The 20,720-nt window shown below is 41.5% G+C and overlaps 1 protein-coding gene across 3 annotated transcripts in view; it reads left to right on the forward strand.

Annotated features, from left to right (window-relative positions):
- The window catches only part of KAT7 (lysine acetyltransferase 7), a 30,381-nt gene extending 13,458 nt beyond the window's left edge, over positions 1-16,923 (forward strand). For 2 of the 3 annotated variants that reach the window (XM_008520355.2, XM_070560646.1), the window contains exons 6-15: positions 1,261-1,350; positions 2,777-2,875; positions 5,479-5,589; positions 7,090-7,281; positions 9,658-9,747; positions 9,981-10,121; positions 11,227-11,320; positions 13,338-13,484; positions 14,487-14,593; positions 15,241-16,923. In XM_008520355.2, coding sequence (XP_008518577.1) covers positions 1,261-1,350; positions 2,777-2,875; positions 5,479-5,589; positions 7,090-7,281; positions 9,658-9,747; positions 9,981-10,121; positions 11,227-11,320; positions 13,338-13,484; positions 14,487-14,593; positions 15,241-15,342 — 1,173 coding nt within the window. In that variant the 3' untranslated portion in view covers positions 15,343-16,923. The remainder of the gene's footprint in view (positions 1-1,260; positions 1,351-2,776; positions 2,876-5,478; positions 5,590-7,089; positions 7,282-9,657; positions 9,748-9,980; positions 10,122-11,226; positions 11,321-13,337; positions 13,485-14,486; positions 14,594-15,240) is intronic. The other variant, XM_008520357.2, reaches the window with a different exon arrangement.
- Positions 16,924-20,720: the final 3,797 nt, after the last annotated feature.

The following is a 20,720-nucleotide window of genomic DNA, read 5'->3' on the forward strand; positions in this document are numbered from 1 at the left end:
TGCAAAGGCTGTGAGGTGGGGATAAACTGTTGGGTTTGGGGGACTGAAAGTATGCCTGTGTGGCTGGAGCATGATGGGAAATGTGGAAGCAAGATCCAGGTCATGAAGAACCTATAGGCGTTGGCACAAGGTGTATGTTTTTATTCTGGTGGCAATGGGGAACATTTGAAGGGCTTCAGCAGGTGTGATGTAATTTCATAAACACTTTTTAAAATCACAGCTTGCTTGTATGTGGAGAATGGACTGGAAGGGGCAAGAGTTGACCCAGGGTAGACTAGTTGGAAGGCTGCTCTAGAGTTCAGGTAATAGATGGTGGCCTGGACTAGTGTTCTATCAGTGGGGATAGTAAGAATTGATTGGATTCAGGATGTATGTTAGAGGGAGCAGCCTAATAAATTTGATGTGAGGTGTGAGAGAAAGAGAAGAATCAAGGGTGGCATTCAGGTTTTTGACCTGAACAGTTGTTTAGAAGATGTTGCTGTTTATTGATACAGGGAAGATTTGGGTGGAGTAGATTTGTGGGAGAATATCAGTCATTCTCTTGTGACCATGATGAGTTTTAGTGTTGAAGTTGAATAGGCAGTTGGATATGAGTTCTTCACTTCTGAGAAGATGAAATTGAAACTGTTGGAGAGCTAATGTAATTTAAGAACACATAACTACAGATTTAAGTTTCCCTATAGACTTGACCACAGGTATTCAACCTTTTCTTTGTACTCTTCCCTCTGTTCTTGCACTTCCTCACACTGTTTCTTATCCCTTGTACAGTGGAAAGAGTCCAGGCTCAGAGTCATCAGACTTAATTAAAATCTTAGCTTGACCATCATTTAGTTGTACAGTCATGCGCTGCATAATGATGTTTCAGTTAACAATGGACCACATGTACGATGGTGGTCTCATAAAGTTAATACCATATGGCCTGTGTGTGATAGGCTAGCCCATCTCGGTTTGTGTAGGTACACTCTGTGATGTTCAGGCGATGACGAAATTGCCTAATGATGCATTTTTCAGGATGTATCCCCATCGTTAAGTGGTGCGTGACTGTAATTATTTCACTTCTCTGATTCTCAGTTAATGGCTGAGAAAACAGAATGTGAAGTTTGCCTTATCTGTTTCTTCTAGAGATTGTGATATAAGTGTGAAGACCCTTTGAAAGTAAAAGCAGAACACAAATTCAAGGGATTACTATGGTATTCTTATGCTTTAAGTAAACATAGTCTTAGAAGCAGGTGGATTTATTGACATTATTGATGGTTGCAGGTGAGAGCACAGAGCCGGGATAAGCAGATAGAAGAAAGGATGCTGTCCCACAGGCAAGATGACAACAACAGGCATGCAACCAGGCACCAGGTATGGGCCTCGTTAAAGCTCTGGCCGTTCACAGTTTGAGAGCCAAGTCTTGGCTCTCCTCTGCCCCATGACTGTCTTTAGGTATATCCATGTCTCTTGTTTCCTATGGTATGTCTGAATGACTGGTCTTCAGTCATAAACTCAGAATCATATTTGTTTTCCAAATGGTAAATTTTCATGAAACAAACACTTCTACCTCATAAATGAAGGAGTCATGCTATCTTTAGTAATAATAGTAAGAGAATAATTATAAAGGATAATCCTGATTATTTGAAAGATTGCACTTGCTGGTTTATTTCTTCATTTTGCATCCACTTTTTAACCCATTGTAATTTACCTTCAGACCCCTCCACTCTGCTGGCATGTTTCCAAGGTCATCAGTGGCTTTTCCTTAGCATTTGACACTTGTTGATTATGTCATTTGTCTTCCTTTTCCCTCTTTACTAGGATTCTAAGATGCTGCTTTGCTCTAATCCTTCTTCTTTGAACATTCATGCCTGTTGATTACACTTAATTCCTTATTCCTCTCTGAATGCCTTTGGTCTTTGCTCTTGCTGTTTTTCTGCCTAAGACTCTATACCTGTACCAAGAAGAGGTTGTATTTATCCCTCAAGGTCTTGTGCAACTCTCCACTGTTGTAGGAATTCTTCCCAAATCTTCTCCTTCCTCATGTATTCCCACTATGATGTTCTCAGAATGTTAGTTTAGCCCCTGTCACGTGATATATACTTAGCTCATCATATGGGTGTCTGTTGTGGTTAGATTATAGGTGGATAGCGCAGGAAACATGGTGATGAGGGAATTTGGCTTTGGAGCCAAACAGATCTGGATTTGAATACCGTGACTCTGTTATTCTAACTGTGTGGTCTTGGGCAGGTCAGCTGACCTCCCTAAACATTATTTCCTTGTTAATAAAAAGAGTAAATAATACCTCCCTGGTAGGGTAAATTATACACATAAAGTACCTATCTGCAGTGCTTGGCAGGGAATAAGCACTCTTTAAGTGGTAGCTACACTTTTCTTCATTGTCTATCTTGTTTTCTATTCATAATCAGTTTTTAAATTTTTATTCATTTTTGTATCTGTACTTGGAAAATGGTAAGCATTCAATAAATGCTTATTGAATTGAAGCAATCTTTATTTTATTCCTGTTGCTTTGATGGGAACTTGCATCCTTGATTTATGTTCTGTTTGGGTTAATATTAAAGTAAGTACATTCCTGAACTCATATTAACTGACAGTAAAGGTAGTGGTCTAGGTGATGGGGGAGCCCAATTTGGAATTTTAAAATTGCTATAGTATTTACAGGGTGGTTGTAACACATCTGGCATCCCCGCCTCCTGCTTTTTGGTTGCTTTCATTTTGAAACTTAATTGCACAATGGGTTTTCTAGCTAGCTTCTCAGTTTTCTCCTTTTTCATTTTAGGCCCCAACAGAGAGGCAGCTGCGATATAAGGAAAAGGTGGCTGAACTCAGGAAGAAAAGGAATTCTGGGCTGAGCAAAGAACAGAAAGAAAAATACATGGTGAGAAAAAGTTAAATATTTAATTAGCATGAACTCTTGCTCTCACGTTTGATTCGTTTTGGTTTCTAAGCTTCTGCTTTTCAGATTTGCCCTTTAGTATTCTCTATAAATAGAAGGACTCTTCTCTGGCAGTTAGAGTTTACTATAATCCCCCAAAAGTGGGTTGTTAAGACTAGAAACAGGAGGTCTTTGAAAAACAAAATACTGTGAGAATTTAGATGAAAAAAATTCAATCCTCTAGTTGTTTGTAAACCTCGCTATAGCTTTAAAGGGTTAAATTCACCCTCTCCAACAAATATTGGAGATGTCTGTGCAAGGAAAAATATTCAAGTGAAGTGGTAGTCCACTTATTTTAAGAAAAAATAAGATTTCTGCATGATAAAAGGTATTAATTGGGTAATATGTTCTATAATAGATCTTTTTGTAGTATTTTAACTTTTTTTTCTAGTTTTAAAAGTAATGCACATTTGTAATAGAAAATATAGAACAGTTAAGAAAGGCATACAGAAATACACATTAATTCTACTACCTAAAAATAACCACAGTTAGCATTTTGGGATATATCCTTCTGGCTTTTTACATAATGCCTTATTTACATAATTTGAATATTACTATAAGTACAACTTTGAATTCTGTGTTTTCACTTAAATATTTTGAACTAATTTCCTCATTTCAATTAAAATTCTTCAAGAAATTTTTTGCATAAAACTTAATTTTATGTAGAGATTTGTTTTGTCATAAATGTGTTAATAAATGCTTACTATTGAAAATACGGAAAAAAGAGAGAAGAAAAATTCCAAGGAAAACCACCCACCAAGATATAAACCACTGTTACCATTTTGGCTTGTGATCTGTCTTTTTTATGATGTGTATTTTTATTTTTTATTTTTTCATGGAGTTAAAACATTTGCTTGTTTAGTCATTAGAATAATTATGAAAAGTATGTTTTGTGGATACTTAGTCAGCATGGCTTCCCTAAGACAAAAATAGGCCAAACTATGTATTTACTTTTTTGGTAGTCATCACTGTCTTGAAAATGATAACCTTATGAGTAAATGGAGATGGGCCAATGTGAGATGGGTGGTGTGTTGTGGGGTGAATTTGTTGGGTGTGTAGAGGGAGGACTCTAGTAGTGGGCTGTGGGGTGCAAGGTTGTATGCTTCCTCTGTCTTGGTCAGTGTTTTTATCTACAGATTGGGTAGAGGGGCAATAATACGATAATACCATTTATTGAGTGCTCATATGCTAGACACTGTGGTTGTGTTGCTCATCATCTTTGTAACAAAGATGAGTGGTATTTCACCTATTTTATAGATGGGAAACTGAGGTTTAGAGAGGTAATTTGCCCAGAATCATATAGGTAGAAAGAGTGTCTGAGGTAAAAGCTGAAATTTGTCTTCCAAACATCTGCTTTCCAGTAGTTTGGGCTAGGTTATTGGACCCAGCCTTCCTGGTAAAAATGCTGGATAGGACTTTTTTTTAAGCTTTAAAAAAAAAGAGTTCATGAAACTAGAAGAAATAATTAATGCTTAGAACCTAAATCTTAGGTGAGAGTCCAAATTAAACAAGATATCCATCAGATGGGCACGGATTAACTCAAAGAAATTTTACTAGGGGTAAAGGCATTGGTGAATGGTTTCTTCATATGCTAATATGTGTGTGAAATCTATAATGTTCTTCCCGGGGATGAGCCATCCACTCCACTTAACCACCATTATCTCCTATTCTCTGGGTGGGAGGTGGAGTCTAGGACGGAGTGGGAAGGGCTAGAATCAAAGGTTTAAAAGGGAAGTTTCCACTGTGGAATTTCTTTCCTGTGGAATGATACCTGTAGTGGCCGCCATGGTAAGATCTGATAATTATTTAAAACTGGATTATTTTTATGCTTCTGATTTTCTGTGACTATTCCCTCTTTTGTTCTTGCTTGATGTTTAGTAAAACATTTTTCAAAAAGGCCAGCCTGTTCTATGCACTTAGGCTAGAGGAGTTCTAACGTGGTAGCATTACAGTGCCTTTGGCGGACAGCGTCATGGTGGGTGCAGCAATTCAAGTGAGAGAATTTACAGAAGACTGCCTAGTCCAACTGCCCCTTCTACCTGCAGATTGTCCTTTTGTTCTAAAATCTTAGACTTAAGGCTTACAGCCTCTGTGTTTTGTTTTGTTTTGTTTTTAAGTGGGGAAATATCTACCAGGGTTCCTTGCGGATCTCAAGATTCTCGGAATTTGTAGTGCCTTTTGGGTTTGTTATATTTTATTTATTTGTGCTGTCGTGCATATTTTCAGAGGAAGAAATGGAGGCGTAGAGTTCTGATCCTTGAGGTGCTCATTTAGAGATAGAAGAATGAAACTCCCTTTTGGAGAAGTTGTAAGAGCATTTCCTTTGCAGATTCACTAGGGTAGGTAGTGGGTGTCTTCTGGCGTTAACCTGCCTGATAAATAGTCTGTCTTGTGCTCAATCTCTGTTGCCTAGTGTAATGCCTGGCATATAGTTGGCACTAAATAAATAGCTTATGGTTCTGCTTGGCCTTCCGGTTGGCAGAGACTGAAATGAAATAGATAAATTCTTAGAAGCAGAGAGTATCATGCTCTGGTTATTTTCCTAGGAACACAGGCAGACCTATGGGAACACTCGGGAACCTCTCTTGGAAAACCTGACTAGCGAGTATGACTTGGATCTTTTCCGAAGAGCACAAGCCCGGGCATCAGAGGATTTGGTGAGTATGAAAACCTCCAAGCTGAGGACCACTTGTGAAGGACACTTGGAAACGCCAAGAAAAATGACGAGCAATCAGTTTGATGGGAATTGGATGTGCCTTGCTGCTTGAATCTCTTTCCCTTTCTCCCAGCTATCCTTATTTGAGACTGTCTTCCTTCCCATTCTTATTTAAAATCAATTACCCCTCCTCCCTTCCCTTGTCCCTTACAGTTTTCCCTCTCCACCTTCACTCCTGGAAGGACCTGTTTGGTGGAGGTGGTAAGCTGGATGAAACAATAGGAGCCACTTTGTCTCAGTTGGGTAATTTGCAATTCTGAGAACCTCGAGACTGGGAGATACCCTCTCTGTTGTCCTCTTAACCCAAACAGAAACTCCCCTTTGCAGGGTCGCCACAGCCCTGCAATACTGCTGTAAAAGAATAAAAAGAACGGTGAGGAGGAACGATGGGAAAGATTGTCATCAGATATTTTAGAGTTAATCTTTGACACAGCACAGCCAAGTTTTATATATTAAGATGGTTTTCTGTTAGTTAACATTTAGTTTTGATACCCTAGCAGAATTTTCAGCAGTTTTGCTTTAAGGAACTTGTGATTGAGTTTACCTCTGATTTCATGGATTAAATGTGTTCCAGGGAAGCTTAGTTTGTAATGTGAATCTCATCTTCCTTTTTTTCCCAAATGATGTTGAATACTTAATTTAAAAATCCTCGAATAGACTCGTTGAAAGTTTTGTGAGAGGCAGGGTTTGATAGCTGCCCTTGGCTGACATGGGCTGTTACTGGTGGTTTTCTCTGTCCCACTCTGGAACCGAGCATTTCCTAGGCTAGTCTTTCACAACTCTCCACCTGGGTGTGTTAAAAACGATTTCTATAGCCAACTCGTAGCCACTGAGTGGGGATAGAGATCCCAAAATAATTTCTACTTTCTAGACTTTAGATTCCAGAATTAAAGCATCATCCACATTTCAAAAATATTTTTTAAAGGACCTAAGGTGAGAGGGTGCCCACTGTGGGGGTGTGTCGTACAGATCTACACAGCTTTGTAAAAGCTTCTGCAGATACGTAAAATACATTCTAGGTAATCTTTTACTGTTTAGTTTTAGAATGTTTTGTAAAGATGGGGAGTATTATTTGTGGTAGATTGCCTTTTATAATTCAGTTTGATTCAGGCTGATAAAAACGAAATTTTACCAAGGACTCGTTCTGATCTTCAAGAGATGAGGCGCCCAGTGTGGTAGGGAGAAGAGAAAAGCCACCTTCTGTTGAGACCTGTGCTCTGGGCAGTGTAGATAGTAAGTTCTCCGTAAGCCTTTCTGATTATCCGTGCCCATGTAGCCCTCTTCAGTGCAGATTTTTCATGAGTTAGAAGCCAAATCTGTCTTGATTTTTTTCCCCCCCATAGCCCAGCGTGGTGACATGCATTTAAGCCTATTACAGGCTTCTAGAAACAAAGATGATCAATTCTAATTCTCCTTTGACTTGATTTCTTCTCTTCATTAGGAGAAGTTGAGGCTGCAAGGCCAAATCACAGAGGGGAGCAATATGATTAAAACAATTGCTTTTGGTCGCTATGAGCTTGATACTTGGTACCATTCTCCCTATCCTGAAGAATATGCACGACTGGGACGTCTCTACATGTGTGAATTCTGTTTAAAATACATGAAGAGCCAAACGATACTCCGCCGACACATGGTGAGTTGTCTGGGTTCCATAAGCATGATGGTGATAAGCTATGGGATCTCTAGATTTTGATGTCTGTCAAGATGATATCTGTCCAGGCATCTCTCAGTGGTCCACAGTAATGGGATGAAGGCATAGGAAGTTGAAAGCCACATTTCAGGGGGAGAGTATACAGCGTATGGCATGGCTAGTACTCACCTTTTACCACATCTTGTCATACACATCTCCTTGTCTTTTTTCTTGCTGTCTGCTCTTCTCATTTCTTCTTGGGATATGAATTACCTCTGCCTATAGTTTTTCTGTGTCCCAAACTAGATGAAAATAAATGGACTTCATTAGGTAGACTTCATTAGACAGGCAGGGACAACGTGACTCACCTTTGTATCCCTAGCGACTAGCATGGGTAATAAATATGTGTTGAATGAACGCTTATTTAAAGGAGACAAATTATGAAATTTTGGTGCCTTTCCCTCTTGTTTAGTGCTTTCTGGTTCTGAACATTCTTCCTGTTAAAATAGAAACAGAGACTTGAATTTGACTTTATTATTGACAAATAGGCTTACTAGGTATTTTGCAGCTTTAAGCCATTTTTCTTTCCCTAGTCGTAGAATGAAAAGTCTTGTCTTAAAGGGAATTTCTGCCATGGAGTAGGGGTGGGAAAGGGTAAGGCGTAGAGATTAGTCTCTTTTTTTTCTTGTTTCTATAGTCACAACATAAATTGACTCAGGCCTTTTAGGAGGTCTCTTCTTCCTTCCCGTTACAGCTTCATTTCCCAGGATTTCCATGTGCTGCGCGTCTACAACCAGGCGGCTTGTGCTTTTTGTCATTAAGCTTTCTCCCCGGTGTGGCAATGCTGCTTTTTTGTGTTCCTGGCTCTGGAGCACACAGTCTGTATAGCGTTGTGGCCCAGATCCACCACTGTGAATTAAGCCCTGCAGACTCCAGCTTTATTTGGGGTGGGGACAGAGTGCTGGAGGGGAGGTGATGGGCGGGGACTGATGGGGACACTAGAGCATAGGGGGTGATAGTATCAGAAAGGCTGTCCCCATGATTGTAGACCATGGAGCGAAACTAAAATATGGTTTTGCTTTTTGAAAGTAAGACTTGTATTTTTATTGATGTGAACTACTTACCATTTATGGCCTTTTTCTTTTTGTTTCTGGTTATTTAGTGGCGCTAACCAATAAAATCGCGAAAAAGGGCGAGGAATAGTAGTACAGGGAGAAAACGAAGGGTCTCGATAAGTCTGAGGATCAAGTAAACATTCTGAATATTTGAGGATCCTCCTGTGTTATGAGTCACAGAAATTGAGTTTCAGGAAATGAAAACCTATTTTACTCGATACCTCTTTTTGATTCCTTTTGCTTCAGGAATAATCACTGAAATGGGCTTTCTTTGGCCATTTGGCCAACAGTTTGGCTTCTGTTTCTAAACAAATAATTGTTGCATTAGTTTGGTTATTGTTGGAAAGAGCAGCATGAGTAAAGGGGTGGAGATAGGAACAAACTATAGGTGGAGCTTTCTTGAAGCAATTCCAGTTAATAGATATTTGGCTTTACATGTGACAAATTGGGGCATGATTCTTGAGTTGATCAGAAGTCACAACAAAATTTACTAGAAAATGCTTCGTATACATATGTATGCTTTAAATGTATTTGCATAAAACTTTTCAAGAATTCACCTATTTACAGCAATGGCTGTCTAGCTGCGTTGAATCTTAACTAGTAATCCGGGGTGAGGAAACAGGTATCTTGTGCCCCCTTGTGGCCAAGTGCCTCTTGGCTTCCTGCTGCTCCACCAAGCTGGCTTGTCTTTTTATTTTTTATTTTTTTAAGCCATGGAAAAACTCGCTCCCATTTCCTTGTATAACAAAGGGAACATTCGGGTGGGGGGATGGTTTTTATCACTGTAGGTCTATTTTCTAATCTGAAAAAAGAAGACCATAGTGGTTAGGTGGTAACAAGCAGTCACTGGTAAAGGTGAGCGGAAAGTACTCCTGCCTTTACTTAGCAACTCTAAGCTGCTCCAAGTAAGCTGCTTAAGAATTTCCTGTTGGCCCAAGGCATTTTAATAATAAGCAAGGGTATTTTTTATTTATCTGGCTTTTACGTAGAGATGATTTTAATCTGGGTTGAAACGTTGCCAGAATATAATCCAGAAAACTTGTTCCAAACTTCTATAAAAATACCTTAAATATATTACAGTGACTTTGGAAGCCTTTAATTGTTTTACTGGGGGGAAAAAAATCTGTTTTGCTGTATGTTCTCAAGTGTGTCCAACTGTCTGTCGCCTCGGCTAGTTTAATTTGCCCCATGATTCCTTCTCCCTTTGAGCAGCAGTGTTGTTGGGAAAGTGTGTTTCCCTGATGTGGGTTCCCTTCTGTTGCAGGCTAAATGTGTGTGGAAACACCCACCTGGGGATGAGATATATCGCAAAGGCTCAATCTCCGTGTTTGAAGTGGATGGCAAGAAAAACAAGGTAAAAAGTGATGACCGTAGAAAGAGGGGTGGTAATGTTGTATATTCGCAGGTTTCAGAAGGAGGTTGTTTTGTCTCCATCTCACCTGGTAAAGAAGATAGAACTCGTCTCTTGGCCAAAATACACAATTTCTGCTTTCTTAACAATAATGGTATAATCTTTAAGTTTAGGCCTTTACCTGATAAGTTTAGGAATCACTGGCACACACATGAGCTCTGTTTCTCCGCTTCTAGATCTACTGCCAAAACCTGTGCCTGTTGGCCAAGCTTTTTCTGGACCACAAGACGTTATATTATGATGTGGAACCCTTCCTGTTCTATGTTATGACAGAAGCAGACAACACTGGCTGTCACCTCATTGGATATTTTTCCAAGGTCAGCAGGATCTGGAGATTAAGAAGCTAATGGGCAGAGCAGGGTGATTGATGCTGGCGCATGGGGACTCAAAGCACTGACAGGAAGAGGCAGTACCCTGGGTGATGATGACAGCCCTTCCCTTTAAAAAAAAAAGAAAAAAGGGCAAATCCATGTATCAAAGATTATTTAATGAAAACGTGCAGTTCTCTATTAAAAGCTTCTGGTTTATTTGTTTCTGGACTTGTGGGTGGTGCTGCCTATTAATTACTGTCCAGGGCCCTGCCTCCTAACCCACAAGCTCACATCTTGCAGTCAAGCCAACTCTCCTGGCTTTGCCCTCCTCTCTGTTATTAGCTCAAAACCAGGAATATATTCTTTTGCCTGGTTTTCTAGCTGGGTTCCTTCAGTCATAACACCACTGTGCCTTTAAAGACTCAAGGCCACATTTTGCCTATGACTTTTTAATAGAACAGCTTTATTAAAATGTAATTCACATACCATACAGTTCACTCATTTAAAGTGTACAATTCAGTGGTTTTTGGTATAGTCACAGAATTCTGCAACCACCGTGCAGTCACTTTTTGTTACCCCAGTAAGAAACCCCGTACCTGTAAGCAACACTCCCCGTTTCCACTCAACCCCTCCCAGCCCTTCTTTTTCTATAAATTTGCCTGCTCTGGGGCTTTTACATAAATGGAATCATACCATATGTGATTTGACTGTTCTATGACCCACCCACCCACCTTTCCAGAATGGAGACTTACTGTTTGGGATCCCTCACTTCTCCAGTAGGCAGCTCCCTTTTGAAAAATTGCTTTTAAATAGAATTGCTCTGGGTTGACTGAGCAGTCTCAACATTCTTGCCCTGCTCTGTGACTGTAAATATTCCAGAGTCGGCCCCCTTAAAATGAGTCTGGAGGTCTCAGGTGGGGAAACCTTGGGATTAATGGCCTTGGCCATCATAAAGGGTGGGGACGTAATAGCTCTGAGCCTGATAGCCACTCCCCCAGGACTTGTTAGCCAGATATTTTGCAAGCAGCCTTGTTTTCTATCTCTGTTGGACTATTGACACCTTTGGTTCCAAACCCTCGTGACCTGCTCATTTATTTGCTCTTGATTTTAGGAAAAGAATTCATTCCTCAACTACAATGTATCCTGCATCCTTACCATGCCTCAGTACATGAGACAGGGCTATGGCAAGATGCTCATTGATTTCAGTAAGTGAAACTGCTAAGTTACAAGCTCCACAGGCAGGAACTGTATGAATATTGTCTGTCTTTTTGTCCTATGGTCTCCACAATTCCTGGCATGTAGTGGATGTATACTGATTTTTGTTAAGTGAATGAGTAAGTGGGAAAAACCTGAACGTTGTCTGCCGACCTGGTAACGCGTTGAACACTCAATGAATATAGGCCCCTGAGTTGGTACCTGATAGGAGATACAGAGGATAGTAAGGTAAGCGTTTTAGGATTATCCCAGCTTGAGACTTATGAACAGCATGTACATGTATAAGGCTTCAAATCTGTTCCTGGATATTAGGGATTTCAGTTGTGTAAGGACTTGTCTAGAGGCAATCCGTATACCTGATGGAGGCTTTAGGCCTCATTAACCGTGGATTGTGTATTTGGGAATTTGCCTACTCAGTAGAATTTATTTGTAACCTCAAATCAATACTCTTGGCACTTGTGCAGTCCTTCGCAGACACGTGCACAGCAGCAGAAAATGTCACCACACGTTCCTGGCTGAGGTCAAACAACGTGCCTTGTTTCAGCTCTCTTAGTATAAGCGGGCGTCCTTTTCATGGTCCATTAGTGCCACATTTTTCATATTTTTATGCTTTTTTTGCTGATTTTAAATGGCCCGAGTGTAGTGTTGAAATACTGCTGGAAAGTCTGTGATATGCCTTACAGAGAAAATATGTGTTAGACAGACTTCGTTTAGGCGTAGGTTATTGTGCTGTTGGCCATGAGTTGAATGTTAATAAGGCAACTACATATTAAGGTGGTGTTAAACAGAAATATATAAAACAAGATTACTTATTGATCGGTTGATGCAAATGTGATCAGAGGCTCGTAGGAATCCAACCTTCTGTTTCCCCTGGAAGCACTGGTCAGTGTTCAGTAATTTTGTGTTCACTTTATAGAACATAGCTACTGTAAATATGAGAATCAGCTGTGTTTTATTCAATGTCCACTGTCATATGACATATTTTAATCAAAATTAGAATTCTTAGAATTAGCCTTCCAGTCCTTTCGTTTTTAAGCCACCTGGGAAAAGATGAACCAGAAAGTGGCATAATCCACTGAGGGGAGCAGAGGACTGTATATCTTTGAATAGGTAACACCTGTGTGATAAACTTAGTTTTATGGAAATTTTCAAACATACACATATATACAAAGTAGAATAATAGTATACAATAAAACTCCCTGTGATGAGTACCGTTTTATGGCCGGTCTTGTTTTATCTATATTCTCACCCTCAATTATTTTGCTGTCTCTAAAAGATAAGGTCCATTACACCTAAAAAAACAAAAAATTCCTTAATATCATAAATTATGGTGTTCAAATTTCTCTGATTTTGTTTTAAAAAAAGTTATTTTTACTAAGATCTAGATAGAATTGATATATTGGGATTGATAGATGTGGCTTGTAAATCACTTTTAATCTGTTCCCATTTCATATCTTTCTTTATTCCTTGCTGTTTATTTGTTGAAGAAAGCAGGTTAGTTTTCCAGTAGAGTTTCCCAGAGTATGAATTTTGCTGACTGCATCTCCATAGTGTTGAATGTTAGATGTTTACATGTTAGAACTGGAGGCTTCATGAGATTCGATTCCCCCCCACCCCATAGGTGGTACTGAGATAATCTATTCTGAAGTTCAAACGTTTGAAAAATGTAAAAAGCTATGTATAATGAAATGGCTTCCATCTTGGTTCCCATCTATCCTGTTGCTAGCACACAGCTACAGGTAACGTTTATTAAAGTTTCTAGTGAAGCCTTCCGGAGGTTTTGAATATCTGTTATGTGTCCATGCAAGTGGACATTCTTCCCCTTTTGTGTGTACAAAGGCAGCATGCTCTACAACAGCCACAGAACAATCGCCTGAATGACTGAACCCTGACTGATACTGCAAAGGGGGCTGCACTTCTTAAACCTCCTTCCATATTGGCACATTGTTCTTTGCTATTAGCATGAGATAAAGCGTTACTAGAAAAAGTCTCTTTGTTCCCTGGCAGGTTATTTGCTTTCCAAAGTGGAAGAAAAAGTTGGCTCCCCAGAACGTCCACTCTCAGATCTGGGGCTCATAAGCTATCGCAGTTACTGGAAAGAAGTGCTTCTCCGTTACCTGCATAATTTCCAAGGCAAAGAGATTTCTATCAAAGGTTGGTTTTTGACTCTTTAGAATAGTTGTTACCCAAGATGTTAACTCTGCTGAATATCCTGACTTTTCTACTTGGCCCTTTGCATGCTTTGTAACCTTTAAAGATAATACCCCATTCTGTGTTTCATCTAAATAGGAGAAATGAAGGCATACTGAATATGGGCCTCTGCGGAGACCCTCACTAAAGGTGCCTAAAGATTCCAGAGCATTTGGCTCATCAAATCTTGGGTTGCTGACACTTCAGTTTTTAACAAAAGTCAAGAAAGAACAAAAGCGTTTTCAAGTCTTTTGGCACACACAGGAGCTTCTAAGATATCCCTGTGTGTGTGTGTATTTTTTTTTCTGAGGAAGATTGGCCCTGAGCTAACATCTGTTGCCAGTCTTCCTCTTTTTGCTTGAGGAAGAATTGTTGCTGAGCTAACATCTGTGCCAATCTTCCTCTATTTTATGTGGGATGCCGCCACAGCATGGTTTGACGAGTGGTGCTAGGTCTGTGCCTGGGATCTGAACCTGTGAACGCCAGGCCGCTGAGGCACAGCGCACGAACATAACTACTACTACACTAGGCTCGCCCCCTTCCTCTTTTTTTTTAATGTGAGCTGCTGCCACGGCATGACCACTGACAGATGAGTGGTGTGATTCTGCACCCAGGAGCCAAATCTGGGCTGCTGACGTGGAGCACACCAAACTTCAACCACTAGACCATTGGGGCTGGCCCCATATCCCTGTATATTTATGCAACAGTGGAAGAATTTAGTTTGGTCTGTCCTTGACCTTGATTTCTGTGGAGGCTAAGAGTGGTTTCTTGCTGTAATATCCCTCTTCTATAGCTATTTGGACTGGTCAAACGAATGCTTCATAAACTTTGTGAACTGATTGGGTTGAGTATCAAAGATTCCAACCATTTGGAGTCTGTTTGGATTTCCTCTGAGGGAAAAGGGGGCCTTGTAGAGGAGTGAGGATCTGTGCTTTGGCCAGGTTCTCAGAGGCTCTTCTGTTTCAGAAATTAGCCAGGAGACAGCTGTGAATCCTGTGGACATTGTCAGCACTCTGCAAGCCCTTCAGATGCTCAAGTATTGGAAAGGAAAACACCTAGTTTTAAAGAGACAGGTAAAGTGTTTATCAGCTACTTGCTCCTTGCTGGGTGTCCCCTTGAGGCCTAGTGGAGCACAGCGGGAACTTAAGCCCGCTACAGGTAACCTTCCCTTCTTAAAGGAGTTTTACTCCATGCACCTGCTACTTGCTCTCATTTCTTTAGCGCGCAGGGCTGCCTTTGTTAGGATTATCTCCTACCTTGTCCTTATCAGAAGCTTTTGGTAAGCTCCTGTCTCAGATTTGGATGACACAAGTTAAGCAGCTGCAGTTAAGCAGCTCTATGTTTCCCAGCACTTCTGTCGTTTGAGGCCCGTCTGTGGAGGGGAATCTTCTAAACGCCAGGGCTTGTGGAAGTGGTTTTAATTCCTTTAACAAATGCCATTTCAACTCATGCCCATTTTTACTTTTTGAGTTGACTCATGTGTAGTAAGGGAAGATGAATAATGATTTTCAGGTCTTATTGAGGGCATGGTAGAAAGAAATGGATTAGGTAGGAAAGCATTTTGTAAATAAAAAGATAATTTTTTCACACCTATTTTATGCCTTAATATGTTGTTAAACTTTTGGCAGTTTCTTCTTTGCTACCAGTCATTTTGGAATCCATGTGTAAAGACATTTTAGTTGAATATATATAATAATTTTTTCCCATTGTTCTCCCTCAGGACCTGATTGATGAGTGGATAGCCAAAGAGGCCAAAAGATCCAACTCCAATAAAACCATGGATCCAAGCTGTTTAAAATGGACCCCTCCCAAGGGCACTTAAAGTGACCTATTACTCCGAGCCAGCGAACCCCAGCAGTAGGAATCCATACCCTAGGGATCTGTCTGTCATTTCTGTTGCTCTTGTGATTGGCAAGTACAGTATCCTTTGGGAAGGCCATCCCCCTCAGGACTGTCCTGGCTCCGACCTTCATGTACACTGCAGACGCTGGTTCTGAGGAACTGTTGTTTCGGCCTCAGTGAGGTTGCCTGGATGGGATCTATATTAGACTTGAGTGCAGATCCCTTGTAGCACTGACCCAAGGTGTTCTGTTTGGTACTGTACCTGTCCAGTCACTGGTTCTCTCCTCATGTTCTCTAGCTCCATGAGGTTGTGTTGTGTCTTCTAAACTTTGTAATAGTGCTTTTTGCCACCCGGTCACCAGACCTCCGAATACGGTTGCCGTGACCAGGACCTTTCCAGTTATTCCTTACTGTGCTTTTTGGAGGGACAGGGCAGAGGTAACACTTCTGAGTGTGTGTGTACTGGGAGGGGTCTGTTCCCTTTGGATTTCATCTCGCTTTAAATTTTTTCCTCCATTTTTATTGGAAGACCTGTTTTTGATCAGTATCAGGCTGACCAGAGTCAAATTCTTTTGAAGATTTTCCCAGGGATTAGTCTTGGTGACATCGCATAGTCTATCTGGACGAGATGGAGAGAAGAATTAAGAGGTGGTGATGCTGTGTTTGGTTTGAGTTCACCTTGGGCAGTGGGCAGTCTTCTGGTGGAAGGGAACGAATACTTTTGCCTTGCCAGAAAGTGTCCAGTAGTAAGTGTTCTCTTCTCTCTTTATTCCCTGCCCCTTTTTACATTTGCAGGTGCCAAAATAATTTCCAGTTCTCCCCTTCATGCTGCGTGTTAACTGGTTAATTATACTGCAGAAATCTTTTCAGCAGTACCAGTCTGATGTAGCATACCTAGATTTCCACATAAATTGCATTGATTTTGTCTGAACATCCTCGGAGAAGTAGAAAATGATTGAAAATGACTTCTGTATCTCAGCCCATGACTCAGCAAGGCAGAACGGTCACCCCTGCCGAGGTTTGCTTCTCTTTTCAGCAGTGCTTCGCACTCCCTCTAGGACTGAAGTGCTAATGCCCTTCCAAGAACAACTCCTCCACTTCCTTTTTGGGATTTGCCACCATCCCCCTATTCTCTGGTCTATTTTTGGTGTCCGAGTGAAGGAAGAGATGCTCCCTCTAATTTCTCTCTAGCCCATCATAACCTGCTATCTTGGGGCAGCTTTTGATGTATGACATGTCACCCTTCCCAACTTGGTCTCCTATAACACTGTCGTCTTCATGTGGAGCCCTCACCACAATCCCGCCTCTGGTCATCTGTGCCTTTCTCTTGTCATCTCTGTACACTACTTATATTCACTGTGGGTTGGGGGGAGCTAAGTTTAAGCATGTTCAATGGCTGCTCCCTGCCATTTTCAGTGTCACTGTTAAAATTTATCCAAAAGCAACTTCACTGGGGATTTTCTTAAGGGGTAAAGGCCTTTTACAGAAGCTACCCTTCCCCACATGTGGTAGAATGTGCTGTTCTATATCTACTCCTCAATAAAGCATGTTCTCTGCTCAAGTCTGTTTCACCCAGGGGCTCTCATTTATGTATGAAAACGATGCAGCTGACCTGCTACTAATGGTAAATGCATTGGGGATTTATTTTACCTAGCAGTAAACTGACTGTTGAGGTATGTGGTTTGTGGCTGTGGAATTTTTTTGTCTGTGATGCAGGCCTTCTATAGAAGGACTTCTTGCTCTGAACTTGGCTGGTTGGTGGGTTAAATTCTGTCTGCCTCACTTTGGTTTCAACTGATAGGTACGCATAGCAATGACGAGTTAGTAGTATTCATTCTTTCATTAAGTTCCTTTTCTTCTGATGTAAAGGGCAAAGGAACCAGCAGAAAGTTGGGACAGATGGGTACAATTGATGTTGTGGGAGGTGGGAACAGGTATATCCCTTCTCATCTCCAAGCTTATCTGCCACTAGTGAGGAGCAATACCACTTCTCTACCCGGGAGAGTCAATGATGAGGTGATTACTGAAAGTAGCTGATGTCTGCAAGTAATTTTCCTTTTGTATTTACCCAGTGCAAGAAAAGGAAGGCCAGACACCTACCTGTATAGAGGAAGGAAGGAGGGTGGAAATCATTTGCTGGGGTGGTTTTTCTCACCGTGGCTGGTAGTGGTGAGAACCTATCTCAGCGGACAAGCTAAGGGTCCTCCTTTGCAAGGTTAGAGTCCTGTGCATCACTTACTGGGGGTGGAGGATGGGATGGAGAGAAGCTGAAGGTTATAAAAAGACCCCTCTTACACTCATCTTAGAACGTGGGCCCAAATCTCTATTCTAAATATTTACATCAAAGGGAAAGTCTGCTCTCTCACCTTTTGAAAAGATTGAAGTAGATAATAAGGATCACGGGAATGGAATGCTGAGAGGTCAAGGCACCTGAAATTTTGTGCACAATCTGGGTCCCAAGCCTCCACTGATTGCTGCCCCCTTTCCTCACCTAAAAATAAAAGGAAGGTTTCTCTGGTTTAAATCCCTTACAGGTTTGGGAACAGTGTTCACTTTCTTGGCAACTTTGAGTAAGACAGACTCTGTCCCCTCTGACTCCTTTTTACCTGCACAAAAGAAGCTCAGCTGCTTAGCCTCCTTCATTAGAAGAGCAAAAGTCTGGAGTTATTCCTGGAACTAGCTCCTGAGACCCTGTCAGTGGAAGCACCTACTCTATTTGTGGAGGAAGAAGCGAGCCCTAGCACATGCTGGTTGCTTCCTCTATGCTCAGCACTGAGCTGGGTGCTTCCACACTGCCTCGTTTGACCCTCGTGTTAGCCTGTGCAGTAGGAGTTCACCTTGGTTCTGCAGAAGGAAACCTGAAGCCCAAGGTGACCCAGTGAGCAGCAAGGCCGGAATCTCACTTTGGTCTGTTCAACTTGGGAACCTACACCCTCCCCTCTACCATTTGCTTCCTCAGCTGTTTGATTCCTTAATGATTAATTATCCTCTCCCTTCTGATTAGATTTCCTTGCTTCAGCCACAGGCCCTCATGCTTCTAGTGGCTTCTGTTGCAAGAAATATAAATTGGTGGAAACTTTGAGACAAAAGACTGGATTATAGTAGATCCTATAAGCAGCAGTTGGGGGCCAGAGACCTGAAGCAGGAGGCAGATGTGCCCCGTTCTGCCTGTGCTTCTGATGGATAAGCTGTTTAGGAAGCACTGTCCCTTCACTTAGGCGTTTCCTTCGGTCCTCACCACAGCGCCACTGTAACGTGTGTATTCTCTCCCTTCCCACAGGAGAAAATTTGAGGTTCGGAGGTCTCGCTGCTGGGTTATAGAAACAGAAAGAGCACCCTGCTTCTCTGATTCCAAATCCCACACTTTTGACAATGCTGTCCTGAGTCATCTGGTGCCTCTGTGCCTGTTTTCCCATTTCTCACAAGGGAATAGTGAGTCATGTTAAGTAATTTTTAACAATATGGTATACCTTTTATATGGAAAGATGATGCTTTGGACTTGTCCTCAGCTTTGGTTTGCCCCTGTAGTTCTGGGCAGATCGCCCTGGCTAGAGTTAGGAATGGCCTCGAGTGGAGTTCATTTGAAGCCAGTTGGTTGAGATCAGGGTGGGGGCTACATAGGAAAAGCCAGTACAGAAAAATAGACCACAGCTTGCTTACAGTACACATTCCTTCTGGAATATGAAACGCATGAAAAGCAGCTTTTTGGATGTATATTAGTAACTTTCAAACGTGGTCATAAGCATGCCCTGCCCCTTTGAAGAGCAACTGGTAAGCCAGTGACATTGAGGACATGTGGGTTTTATGAGGTGCTGTGATCAAGCAGCACAGCTCACAGTCATCCTTATCCTTTTTTTTTACTTCTGATCTTTTGAGAATCTATTCAAAGCATTGAGGTTTTTTATAGCAGATTTTTCCTTTTTTTTCCTTCTGGAGAAGATTGGCCCTGAGCTAACATCTGTTACCAATCTTCCTCTTTTTTTTTTCCTCCCCAAAGGCCCAGTGCATAGTTGTACATCCTAGGTGTAAGTCGTTCTAGTTCCTCTGTGTGGGATGCCTCCATAGCATAGCTTGACAAGCGGCGTGTAGGTCTGCAGCCAGGATCCAAAGCAGATCATGTGAACTTAATTAACCACTATGCCACTGGGCCGGCCCCCTCAAAGCACTGAGTGTTTTTTAATGCACATAGTGTAAATATGCACCCATTTGTCTACAGTTCAGGAAATTGAGCCTTTGAAATCCGGTCTTGGACTGCGGCTATGAATTGAGAACTCTTGGTTTGAGAAAGCCCCAGTGGGAAGACAAGAATCCTGCCTTCTGCCTGCCTTCACTCTGAGCCAGGGCCCTAGGCTAGTTCTTTGTGTCACAGGTTCAGATAACAGCTTCCATAAGTGAGGTCAATGACAACTGAAGGAGAAGGCCTGGCCCACTGTGGCCCCACAGGTACATATATATACAAAATGCTGTGCAGGGCTTTGCATATTTTGAGAATAAAGTGAAAACTCCCTTGCTAAATAATATCTTGCCAGAAATTCTAGAAGCTATCTCTTGCTATTCATTGGGACCATGGAATTAAGAATTGGATCTCCACTGGTTTTGTGCCAGTACTTTTGGCTACAAACTTGTATGACTGCCTCTTCCAGACTATTTCCTGCTGATGGGGGCAGTATAATTGCCCACTTCCTTTGTGGTGTCTTCAGCAAAATGCCAATGAATGTCACTAAGCAGGGAGCAAAAGACGGTCCAGTGGTGAAAGATGTCCCTGGCGCTGAAATATCGGTGTGTATCCTCTGTCTTGTGCAACACCTGGAGATGCAGGTCATGCTGCTGCCATTTTGGGGTTTAGGGGTTGGTTTGTGCCCAAGAGTGGAGAAAATAACCTGTGCTGTTGCACGACTTTGGCTCCATTGCTCCTCCCAGATGTTCTATGTGAGATGTAAACACCTTTATTCTTGAACTCCTGTTCATTCCAAGAAACCCCTCTGTCTTCTTAACCGGGTATTTGTTTCTGGAAACAACTCACCTTGTATTTACTATATTCCAGGTTATTAGAAACTCCATTATTACCTCACAGAAAAAGAGGTGTGGTGGGTCATCAGGGATGGCCACCAACAGTTTCTCCCAGCCCTGGATGTGTGTGCTGCTCTTTCCAATAAGAGATCTATTTTTCCCTTAAGTGTGGACTGGACTTTTGTTTTGACTAATTGGATGTAGCAGAAGTGATATTCTGGCAGCTTCCACTTTTGCTCTTGGAAACCAGCTGGCATGTTTCCAAACCAGAATCTTGAGCTAAACTGAATAGTGAGGGGTGGGTATCCTGCCAGCCTAGAGAATCATGAAAAATACTGTTTTCAGCCA

The sequence above is a fragment of the Equus przewalskii genome, chromosome 10, assembly GCF_037783145.1.
Source record: "Equus przewalskii isolate Varuska chromosome 10, EquPr2, whole genome shotgun sequence".
Classification (NCBI taxonomy): Eukaryota; Metazoa; Chordata; class Mammalia; order Perissodactyla; family Equidae; genus Equus; species Equus przewalskii.